We start from the raw sequence: 12,973 nt of genomic DNA on the forward strand, positions 1-12,973 counted from the left end.
CTAAGACAGAAAGTGACTCTTTAGGTTACAGACCACCAATTCAACCAATGAGCATTTGGAACGTATGCAAAAATAGTCCTACGCAGGAATTACCCCTGTTCCTCATAGTGCTGTGAAAAAAGTTCTCATCTCATTTAAAAAATTTAAACAGTTTCTGAAAGGAAAACCATTTCTGTACATTTTATAGGTGCATTTTGCTTCTTGTGATGTGAAACCTAATCTCCATAATGATTTCTAAATATACCCCTATCTTGTGAAAACACTGGGATTTCCCATGCTATTTATAGACACTTCACTTCCGGTGACCAGTACTGCACTGCAAGTCTGCTAACCCCACATGCCATTCTGAGGATTGTGAGCTGACATATGTAGAATCATGCTGATATATAGTCCTCTGCTGGTTAAAGTTAAGGTAAAGTCCAGAGAAGCCATTGAATATTGTGAAATTAGCATAGAAGCCTATGGGAAGTGGAATTAGTGGTTTTTAGCCTATATGAAAAACCACATGTTAATTTCTGTTTACTATGACATTTCAAACAAAATATATAACATAAAAATATTTAGGCTTTTTACCCATGAATCTCTTTTTGCATGATCTTTAGCTGGAGTACTACTTAACATGTTTAACAAAATATGCTTAATTTTCAAATAAAACCTATACAGTTTTGACAAAAAAAACTTACACATTTGGGAAATATCTTTAACATATTTAATCAAATATGCTTAATTTCAAATTAAACTGATACAAATTTTTTAAAGCTTTTTTAATTGTTTAATAGGGTAATTATTACTTGTTAATTAATGAACAATCTGAAAAATAAAATTGTTCAGTATCCAAGCTTATTAGTGACATAATGTGAACAGTATATATATATATTCTGGTTTAAAAAATGAATAAATGAACAAATAAAAAGAAAAAAAATTAAATCAGTAATCTGTTGTCAACTATAAAAAATAAATCTGCAGTTTTCCAAATATAAGATTTGAGCACATATTACATAGAAACGATGAGAACATCGCCATTGCAAATGTGGTTACATCACTACAGTAAAATTTCAGGACTGTTGCAGTATAGTTCATCGAAGTACAGAAAAAACTTGTATTCCAAAGGAGTTCAATACGTCGGACCTGTATTACACTTTTACTGTAATACATACATTGTATGTACTTATAAAATTTGAGCATAATTGTGTAGATTAGATAGATAATTATCTACGTCTCAACATCATGAAACATGTATGCATAGATTATAATACAATAAAAAAATAGTATTAATGTCATTCTTTAAAAGAAATATGAGAGCCGATTAAGAACTTGAATAGAGCTCTCTATGGCAAGCCAAAGTGGACAAAAATCAATATTTTGTAATATTAGAAAATGAATTTTTAATATTACAAAATCATTTTTTTTTCTAATATTAGAAAAGATTTTTTAATATTAAAAATTCATTTTCTAATATTACAAATTCCTGATTTAGTAATATTATAAAATATCATACATTTTATAATATTACAAATTGAATTTGTAATATTAGTAAATGAATTTGTGATATTAAAAAATCACTTTGCAATATTGCAAAATCAATCACATTTTTAATATTACAAAATGACTTCTAATATAAAAAACCGTAACTGATTACAACAAAGCCATTTTCTAATATTAGAAAATCAATTTCTTATATTAAAAAATAGTTTTTCAATGTTAGAAATTCAATTGAATTTTTAATATAAAAAAAATGTTTTGTGATATTAGAAATCTATTTGTAATATTAGAAAATGAATTTGTTATATTAAAAAAAAATCATTTTTTTTAATATTAGAAAACACTTCTTTTCTAATATTACAAATTCCTGATTTAGTAATATTATAAAATATCATACATTTTGTAATATTACAAATTGAATATTAGAAAATGAATTTGTAATATCAGAAAGTCACTGTGCAATATTGCAAAATCAGTCACATTATTTTTTCTGATATTAAAAAATCGTAATAGAATACGATAAATCCATTTTCTAATATTAGAAAATCAATTTCTAACATTAAAAAATAGTTTTTTAATATTAGAAATTCAAATGAATTTTTAATATTAAAAAAATTGGGTTTTTTTTAGATTAAAAAAGTGTTTTGTGATATAACAAATCTAATTTGTAATATTAGAGTAATCAAGGGAACCAATGTTATAGCGGTAATCGAAACAATGTAATCCAGGGACAAAGACCAGACATGGATAACAGACATACACACCTAAGAACATAAAGTAACTAAAATCATACATACAAAGTAACAAAAGTAAATGAGCAACTCGGATTCCACTAAAAACTGGGAGCATGGACCAGGTGCACCGGTAGGGTAAGCGTCCTCTGCTTTTCTAGAAAATGAATTTGTAATATTAAAAAAAATCAACTTTTAGTATTAGAAAAATCTCATTTTTGTCCACTTTGGCTTGACATAGCTCTTAAAAATGTTCCCTTAAAAAATTAAGAAAAAGCAGAGTCGGGAACTTCAGATCAACTTCATGGTCAGTGAACAGTTAGTATTTTGTGTTATATAACTGATTGATGATATTGGGGTATTTAAAAGCGGAACCAGGAAAATAATATATGTATATGTTTGAACACTTCAGATTGCTAATTACCAAATACATAAATGATTAACGATAACAATAGTATTGCTAACTTGATTAGAGGGCGTCGATCGATTGTGGCGAAATAACGACCTCTGGCAAGGGATACAACTTATGTGTTTCCGAAAATCCATTGTTTGGTAAACTGTTGTTTTGTAACAGATTTACTCATTAATATATATGTTCCCATTAAAGATCGTTAGGGGGAAGCAGAATGATCAAGAGTAAAGATTTTTACATCACAATACTCCTTTTTATTACAGACTATTGTTTTCAGGTAAGTTATAACGCAAAAAGATTTTTCTATTTAACTTCCTTAGTTAAGTAAGTTGAAGATTCGTTTATTCGAAATATCTTCCTTATGAAATTTATGTTACTTACACCGAGACCTTTTTTTTTGTAATGAGTTACCCATAGTCACAGTAGTGAAAAGGGGTCATATTAATGGTTCAAGGGTAAAATGTCATCTAATCTGCTTCAAATTGGGTCAAAATTGTACATTGTATGCTACAAAAAATGTAGACAATACAGGATGTACCATGACTGATCACTGACTTGTAGCTTATAGCCAAAAACCTGAGTATGAATGGAAAACCAGGTAAAAAATCAGAAAACCTCAATAAAATATGTTTTTTGGGTAGTACAAAAATGTATAAATAGCCACTTACCCATTTAAACATACTTGAAATAAGTTTTCCATAATAATTTTTTTTTATGAATATTCCATCACATTCTAGATACATGTACATACTGAAATGTGTAACTGTACCCATACTCGTACCAACTTTTCCCCATACCAAACACTCTTTTGCCAGTTTCTCATTATTACATGATATTTCCAGCTGAAAATTTGTACTTTTATAAAATGACATGATGGCTGTGCTAGAATCAATGATCTCGAATATGTTTTCTAAAATTTGATTTTTATTCGATTTTCAGTTTTCAGATTTACTGAAATGTTTAACCCAAATTCCCTTACCCAAAATCAAAGTCTGGTATTTTTGTTATCTGTACAATTTTATCATATACAAATGTATTTCACATCAGAACACCATAATATTATTTTTAAAAAGTATATTCAAGGGCGATAAATTAAAATTGCATCAGATTCAATTTATGGGACTTTATTTTTCATTCTGGATAAGATCATATCTGTTCTTTGCTGGTTCTGGGATTCAAGCTACATGTATCAGAATTCAAACTCCAACAGTTCTTTTTTAAAACAATATCAAATCTTTCAAAAGGTTATTTAAAGTCTTAAATTGAAGTTTTCTGAATGTTTTCAGGAAAATGTAAAATTCGGACAGGAAAGTGAGGAATAATCAATTATTTGTTAGGTACAGTAACTTCCGGTAACACATTTTGGGACTTTTGAAAACTTGAAATTGACTGAGTTTTAAATATCATAAGTGTTTGCAACATATTGTAACTTAAATTGATTGATCACTCAAAACTTTTGGACCAAGTTTTAGTTTAAACTTGTTAATAATATCTGAAAAATCAGCAATGTATAGTTATTTGGGTACGGTAAATTTAGTATGGGTACAGGTTATACATTTCGGGGTGTACCCACATTCTAAATGTAGTTACCCAATTTAAATCTATAATATAAATTAATATGGCATACATACATGTACTTAGAATCAGTTATTTGTCTTTCCGATGCCATATTGATTATTACAGACTTTTGTTGGGTAATGAAAGTGTTGTAAGATGCATAAAACAAATTTTTAAAAAAATGTTTGTAAACTTAAATAACGTAGGAAGCAATCATACAACAAAAAACAAATTTTATTGAGGTTTTTGGGTACATACATTTACATCTGGTTTTCGGTTATTTTAGGTGCTGATCACTGACCTAATGGTACACCACTTTGTGACTGGTAATCCACATTTTATTTTTTTTTTAATTGAAAGAGATATTCACAATTTTGTTAAAAAACTTTGAATGGTAGCTTATGCCCAACATGGCAACAACTTCTGAAAAAAAAATATAAGAAATCTTAAGAAATAATGATGTTATTGGCTACCACTGTCAGAGTAGTGTACCACTTTGTTGTTGATCTTCATAGACTGAAAAACTAATAACCAATCCTTAAATAAATGTGAACTACAATTATATAAAAGATAATTGATTATCTATAATGCTTAAATTGTAGTACAGTTTTTATTGGAATTTAATTTGTACATGTACATTTGTATCATTTTAAGTTTTAATTTTGCAGGTTGTAGCTGTAACATGCTCCAAAGATAAAGAGTAAGTTTATGTAACAAGTACATTTGTACAGTACACTCAAGGGCTATTGACCAACAAATTTTGCTAACGACCAATGACCATTTTCTAATATCTGACATAAAAATTGTTAACCCTTATAAATAACATGTACAGTCTGCATGGTTTTTTTAGTGTATAAACATCCTATCTACCTGTCTCTTAATTGTGTATTGGAAATTAATTGACAGGTGTGTGTCAATATTAGTAGCCAATGTGCAGCCATCTGTGACTGTGTCTTACCTGTAAATGATCTGTTGATTGCATAATTAAATTAACAGTACACGTGCAGCACCATTACGTATACAAATTAATTGAAGTAACTCAGAGAATTTTCAGAAAGATATGATGTTTTAATGACATGTTAGAAAGTCCACCTGTGATCAAAACCGAACTTGCTCACTCTTTCAGATATTTCTTAAAAGAAGAAGTATCTGATGAAATAACACAAATTCCAATATTTATCTTTAAATTACTACAAATAAGGTTTTTTTTTTTTAATTTTATTCTTGATCTGAGCATGTAAAAAGACTAACATAAACGTCTGCTGAAGTTTGATAAAATGACAAGGGTATGCTCAAGGGGTAGTATTTCCATGGTCAAGTAAGATTACATTACATTTGTAAATAAACACAGTACATGTACCTCTTTGCTTTTATAAAGCTCTCCTCTGTGTTTCAAGACAGCATGAACAATTTCAACAATTTCTGTGGTTCTTTTCACAAAAAGTCGTAAGTGTAAAATTAGTCGTAAGTTATGACGTCATAGTAAATCAAAGTATTGTGACGTCATAACTTATGACTAGTTTTACTGTTATGATTTTTTGTGAATAGGACCACTGGGGTTAAAATAAGGGTGGTCAGAGGTTTAGAACCCTAAATTTTGTAGGACTTGCATGAAATTTCATTGACAAATGAACCTAGATCTTCAATCCTATTAATTGACGATTTATTGCAAACTTTTGACTTTGTTCAAGTAGATCATTGATTTGAAAAGTGTATAAACTAAATCACTCTTGAAATTAAATTTGAAAATCTGTACTTGTACATATACATGTACATGTACTTGTGTTACTCCTTCAAAATTGAGATAGATGGAGGTAGTAGTTGTTTCCTGTTTCCCGATCCGGCCTGGACTGAAACCTATCGACCTGAAGTTTGTGTAAAAAAAAGTCATTTCCATAACCAAAATTTAGGAAATTTTTCATTTCCAGTTCTGAGTTTCTTTTTATTCTGATCAATGTTAGCTTTGTTGATCGGACCTCCTTGGAATTTCAAAACAAAAAAATCTAAAAAATAAAAAATAAATGGTGACCTACTGACCTGAATTTTTTTGCATTGAAACAGGAAACGATCATTTTTTGGGCCATAGTCAAATAGTCATAAGTTCCATGTCAGGACAATTAATTATAGTTTCTGTCTTATTTTACAGTTGTCATAGTCCATATACCTGTTGTGATGGAAGCTGTTGTCATGACAACAATGATGACTATATCTATGGTTATAGGATGTCCTTCTGGAATCTCTGGTACTTTTGGTAGGTCATAATCCTCTTGTGTTGCAGTCTGATATCAGTTTAAAATATTCATTAGCTTACCTAGATTTGTAGTGAAATTTGAATTGGTCTATTTTAACTACACTGTAGATGTAAAAAAAAAATGTAAATATTTTATACTGATCAACATGATCAAGATTAATTTTTACCACAATTCCTATTTTTGTTATTCCTGTTTTTAGCTTTTGCCATCATTACCGTAAGAGTTTTTGGACATACATTGTACATGTAGTTTATTACCCCACAAGGTGATCAGTAATGAAGGATGAAACGATTTATTATGATATCGATGTATCATAATACTTTTGGTCACAATACAATATATTACGTCACAATACAATATATTACATCCAACTGAGGTTTCGATACAGTGCGATACAGGTCAAAATACAACTTTTTTTTCGAACAATTGATGAAATAACTATGCAAATACATGTAGTAAAGTAGGACATGTCTTTGTTGGAAAAATCCATTAATATTTGTGAAGATCAAAGTTCTAGAATGAAACCTGGCCTCAACAAAATTGATCATTTGAATAAATCTTTTGAATATTTCTTATTCCAAATTAAAGAAAATACATGTATAGAGGACAGCTTGCTGTATCAAATTGAAATGTGTCGTATTATCACACTTGTATCACAATTTATTTTGTACCATGAGGTAGGTGTATGGTTGCTGTCCTATCAGTAATCATTGAAGATCTTTAGAAGATAAGGGCATATGTTAGGTGTTAGATGCCTTACATTGTTTTTTTTTTTTTTATTATTATTATTATTAATGAAATGAGTTACTTCCCTTAGACCTCAATATTTAAGAGAACCTAACTGTTTCTTGTACAATATAGCTTTATCCATATATTTGTATATACATCATGTTTGAAAAGAGCAATATTTCATTTGGACTGACAGGTTTAAAAAAAAATCCTATTATTACATTCGTATGCTTTAAGGTTGCACTTCTATATCAATGTTCTAACTAGATAGAAATGTTGGAATGCTGTGCCACTCTGCCCCCTCATAGTGTCCCTGTGTCACTCATTTCAAAGTGTCTTGATGAGATTTTGATAAACAATATCAACTAAGCCATTTCAATACGAAATAAATATTATAAATGAGTTCTTTTTTGCTTCAAGTTTTTAACAAATTTAAAGTCTGTGGTACGTCAAGCACATTGCAAACTAAAGTACCCTCCTCCTGTTCCCTTTTATTTTCATATTCTAGCTTGAATTGTATACATGTAAAAGAAATGTTGAATCAACGTCATTGTTTTTCAGGTTTATCATACTATTTGTATTAATGTCGTGTTTTGGAGGATGTGGATATTACAAACAACGCCAAAGGTTAATCCACGGAAGGACAAGTTCTCCTGCCCGCAGCACAAGACGATCCAGAACAATTATACTTACTGCATCTGGGGAGCCTAACACAACACCATATGCCTACTCAGGGCCTGGGGCTGAGCCCTATGCCAATGTGTACCAACCTCCTCCATATTCTGAGGTAGGAAAAATTATATGGTTGTACAATACACCTGTACCTTTAGAAGCTGACATTTTCAAGTCTAGAAATCTTCAATGTTGACCTTTTACATTCACACTTTTTTGTTTCTTTGTTTATATGTACAAGTATCATATGGTAGGTCAATTTGCAGATGCCAAATTTTAAGTTTTTAATAGGTACTATTTTTAGAGGTATAGTTACAGACATTTTTAAAAGATTCTTAGACTAAAATTTGGCTTGTATTATAAAATTCAGTCCATGTGGAAGTCTTTTCAAACATAACAGATCTCTGTCCACTTTGTAAGATTTCAATATACTGTGTACATGCAATTTGCATGTGCATGGGACGTGGAAAGAAGAATGAAGCTGTCTTTAATTTAAGACAATGGCCTGCAAGGGGGCTGTTACTAAATGTAGATTTATTTAAGAAAAGTTTGTTTTCGTCACATAAACTAGGACTATCTTGATAGATTGGAAAAAAAAAACATGTACATGTGTCAGTTTGATGTTCTATCTGCGACTTAATTTGGAAGTGATTGACATTTGCTACTATAAATAGATAATTTATCATAAGGTGGCATTGAACTCCTTAAATTAAAGATTTCATAATTAGTTAAAGTTGAATATCACAAAATACCAACTTTTTTTCTTTATGATTCTTTCAGAAAATTTGAACCACTTAACATTCTGAATTTGACATTGCAGAAATTCCAGGGATACTCTTCTATGACATCATCAGTTGTTTTTTTTAGAACAACGTAAGAAATGTCAGGTTTCTATCAACCAATTAGATTTGAAAGACTGCATGACATTATCACACAACAACCAATGGTAATGGCAATTTTTTGTATATCACTTGTTTATATCACATCATCCATGGTATGATACCACAAATTTCTAGCTGTCTAAGATGTAGATAAAAAGACCAGATCATAAAGAAAAAGATTTATATTATTTTTTCTATTTTAGGTTGTATTACAACCAGGAATGTACCCAGGGAATAAAGAAACTGCACCACCTTATCCAGGTTATTCAAATGCAGGTATATATGGGGCAGAAATAGAGAAACTTTAAAATCTGACCCAATTTATTCTAATACAAGTAAAAAGAGGCCAGAAATAGGAAAGCTTTACCTTCCAACGATTCCAATAAAAAAATTAGGTCAAAAACGTAAACATGAACTTTATAGTAGCGTATCAATACCTCAGTCAGATATATATTGTATCTTGACCAATAAGTATCATGATGCATCTATATCATGATGAATCCTTTCATACATGTTTGTACTTAGGCCTTATAATACACTGCTCTTTAAAATATTTTTTATTTAACTTTATGCCTTTGTTCATTATGATCAGTACTGTTCCCTTTGTTTATATTAAGGAGGTAGACCTAGGGTAAGGGACACAACTCTTACAAATCATTGGAAAGTTTGTATTTATCATTTTATATTGATTGCATTTAAGCATCAAAGTTACTTGGACTGATTCATTCTGTATTACATGAAACCTTGATTTGCTTTGGTGAAATTGAATATGATACAAACATATCACTGATTTCAAGAGTTATGTCATTTACCCTTGGTTTACCTCCTTAAATGTATTTTTTATTTGAAGATGCAGTGCCTATCAACACAGATATAGGGCTTCCTCAGCCACCTCCTTATACTGAGATAGCCAATCAAAATACTGGTAACAGTCAATCAACAAATCAGAATCCAGCACTGCGTGACTACCAAAACACAGTCTCACCTCAGTCCCTGTATCAAAATACAACAACAGACTTACAGCAGACAACAAGTCTGTCAGCAGACTCTAATGCATCGACCAATCAGAATGCAGCTTCCTAAGCTCAATGAAATTTTTGTTTTTGATTGATATTATTTTGATTTTGTATACAGTGAGAAATCCACTTTGTGTAAACCAATCAAAATTCTTTATTATCACAGACTTATATTCATAATACACTGATTGTAAGAACTCTTGTTATGCTGAAGCACCAATACATATAAAATTCAGGCTGCCAAAAGGAGAAGTGATACAAGTTGCAGAAAAACGGATAAGTAGCAATGTTTTTTCTGTCTGTATACGTCATATTTTTTGTTAGTTTCTGAATACAGATCTGTGTTTTTGAGAAAAGCATGTATTCGTCTCCTTCTTCAATCTACCAAATTACAAATGAAATTCCTTGCTTACTGTCAATTTCAGGCACAATTTACATTAATTTTATTTTTATCTAAACAGCGCAAAAACAGAATGAAAAGTTAAGACTGGTTATGTGGTCTGTACTCTTGTAACTCTTTCTGAATTAGAAATGAAAACAAATATGTTGGTTTCTGACATATATATCACTTCCTGTCAGATATTTATAAGGACTGCTACTTAAATGTGTACAGCACGTTCCTACATGTTTTTACAGATAGTCTACATTTCGCTTTGATAAAAATAAGATATTTGATAATGTTCCCAGCATAAAAGACCTGAAACTGACCAGATATACATGTATGTTCTGTGTGTGTCATGTAAAACTGTAACAAGGAAATATCTTGAAGAGTAACAAGTTGTAACATGGACTTATCTTAAGGAGTAATTAGTCGCTTTCAGGAGGTAGACCTAGGGTAAGGGACATAACTCATGTAATCAGTGATATGTTTGCATCATATTTAATTTCACCAAAGCCTCTCAAGCTTTCCTTTGAAGCAGAATAAAATGAATCCTAGTTAATTAGATGCTTGCATAAAATTGATGTAAAATGCTGAATAGAAATGTTCCAATGATTTTTAAGAGTTGTGTCCCTTACCCTAGGTCCACCTTAAATCAGACTGTAATGGATGGGTCTTGTATGCAGTAAAACTTAAATAGAAAATTCTTATTTTAATTAGATTGCATTGCATTTTTGTTTTTAATCTTAATTCTGTCATATGTACACAAGAGTTAGAGAAGTTAAATATATCTATGATAACATCACATGGTCCTTGAGATTTTGTGAGATTTTTTTACATAGTTTATTACCGATATTAGCATTTGATGTGACAAAGTGTTACTGTTAGTTGGAATTGATGAAAATGATATAACATAACCATTGACAATCATAAGATTTGCATTTGTCTCACAGGCGTGGATCCAAGTACAAGCTTGCAGGGCATACGCCCCACCTAACCTGAAATCCTGGATCCACCCCTGTTTCAGTCTGTGCCTTAAGCCTGTTGTTTTTAGTCTGAGTAAGCATTGATAGAGAAAAGTAGAAATGTATTGAAATTTAGAAACATCAAATAAGAAATGGTAATTTTTCGTGGTTAAGAATTCAACTTCCCAAAAAGTTGTAAGTGTAGAAATAGTTGTTACTGATTGTGTCATGATTGAAAATAGCATTTGAGACATCATTAATTATGACAAATTTTGCAGTACATGTAATGATTTTTGTAAAATATAGTACAGGCTTGTAGCAGAAAAAAAGCCTTAGGCACAGATTGCAGCCTTAGAGAGATATTATTGTTAATTTTTTGACATAGAGAAGTTTTAAAAACTCATTGATGCAAAAGGAGATCAAATTATGAATTATTTTTCTCTTTTCTTTTCAAGCTTTCTGTTTTGAGTTGAAATTTTCCTGTTGTATGGAAATGAAATTTATCTGATTCTTAGTTGTCTATAGAATGTTGTTGATTTTATAATTACATTATACCTACAGTGAAATTGTTGAGGTATATTTACCTATTGTGTACACAGGCACTTGGGGAGAGGACCAAATTTCTTGACCCTCCCCCTTTTTTTTCAAAATCAGATTTTTTTTCATTTTCTACTGATTTCAGTTATCTTAGTGTTAAATTCTATTACAAGATAACATTTGTTGACTATCTGCTGCAAGTTTACTATCTATATTTTCAATAACCACCGTGGATGGTTAAATTGCAGTAGATTGTAAAAAAATGTTATTTACAGTATATGTGTGTTAATATCATAACAGAAATTATCACTATTATAACTGAAATCTTCGGAAAAGAATTTTAAATTAGGTTTTTATAAAAAGGGGGAGTGAGAAGCTTAGTCTTGTTCCCAGTACCTATGATTGTGAAGCATGTCTTTCATCTATCCTGATATTCTATATTATCACTTATGTACAGAAAAGAACAGCTTTGAAAGAAGTGTTTTTGTTAAGTTATACTTCATATGAAATTAGTCAGCATCTAATTTTGCTGTTACACATGTGTTAAGGTTGTTGTGACTTTGTCGCTGTTTCTCTCCATAGCTTTAATCCTTTGTTTTAAGATTTTGTTTGTTTATATTTTTTTTTTTTGAAAATTAAGGTGTTTTGTGCATTTCCTTTAGTTTGAGGAGGTAGACCTAGGGTAAGGGACACAACTCTTACAAATCATTTGAACGTTTATATTCACCATTTTACATCAATCTCATGTAAGCATCAAAGTAACTTGGACTGATTTCATTCTGTGTCAAATGAAAGCTTGATAGCCTTTGGTGAAATTGATTATGATACAAACATATCACTGACTTTATGAGTTATGTCCCTTACCCTAAGTCTACCTCCTTAAATGAATGTCTGTATTTACTTGAAGCTACAAATTAAATGTATTGTTCAAAACGTAAATCTGCTATCCGAGTTTTTAGGAGATTTGTAGTGATTTTTTTTTACCTCTAATTAGTGTTATCACATTAAATTTTGATTTATTCAAGTCTTTTTTATGCAAAGAATGATTTCATCGAATATCTCCATAATAGATAATTCAAACAATTTAAATTTAAAAAAATTATCTGAAGTTACATGTAAATTTTTCCTTATTTTGCTTTCATGTAGGCCAAAATGAAAAATATCCCAGATTCTTATCCCCTCCCGACCCAATTTTTCACCCTCCCCAAAGAATTTTATTTTGATTTTTTTCCCAATTTAGGTTGATTTCTTGTAAATTGACAGCACTTTTCACTTAAACTAATTAAAATGAAATCACCCTTATTTTTGAAAAATGTTCAATGAGAATCTAGGAATTTTTTTTTCATTCTCTGGTCTGTAT

At 30.2% G+C, this 12,973-nt stretch overlaps 1 protein-coding gene across 1 annotated transcript; it reads left to right on the top strand.

The window, feature by feature from the left end:
- Positions 1-2,718: 2,718 nt before the first annotated feature.
- Positions 2,719-9,951, top strand: LOC148602894 (uncharacterized). The gene is made up of 6 exons (XM_088551783.1): positions 2,719-2,902; positions 4,851-4,882; positions 6,329-6,433; positions 7,725-7,950; positions 8,920-8,992; positions 9,567-9,951. Exons 1-6 carry the CDS (start codon positions 2,840-2,842, stop codon positions 9,797-9,799), a joined length of 732 nt encoding a protein of 243 aa, XP_088407909.1. The 5' UTR covers positions 2,719-2,839; the 3' UTR covers positions 9,800-9,951.
- The last annotated feature ends 3,022 nt before the right edge of the window (positions 9,952-12,973 follow it).

Source organism: Perna viridis, chromosome 11, assembly GCF_037379345.1.
Source record: "Perna viridis isolate PV_CMFRI_1.1 ecotype Kerala chromosome 11, ASM3737934v1, whole genome shotgun sequence".
NCBI classification, from domain to species: domain Eukaryota; kingdom Metazoa; phylum Mollusca; class Bivalvia; order Mytilida; family Mytilidae; genus Perna; species Perna viridis.

Bases quoted from the DNA above. Each gene is read 5' to 3' on its own strand.
- LOC148602894 (XM_088551783.1), top strand. From the start codon at position 2,840: ATGATCAAGAGTAAAGATTTTTACATCACAATACTCCTTTTTATTACA. The intron at 6,434-7,724 runs GTAGGTCATAAT...ATTGTTTTTCAG, and splicing joins TGGAATCTCTGGTACTTTTG to GTTTATCATACTATTTGTAT. The intron at 7,951-8,919 runs GTAGGAAAAATT...TTTCTATTTTAG, and splicing joins AACCTCCTCCATATTCTGAG to GTTGTATTACAACCAGGAAT.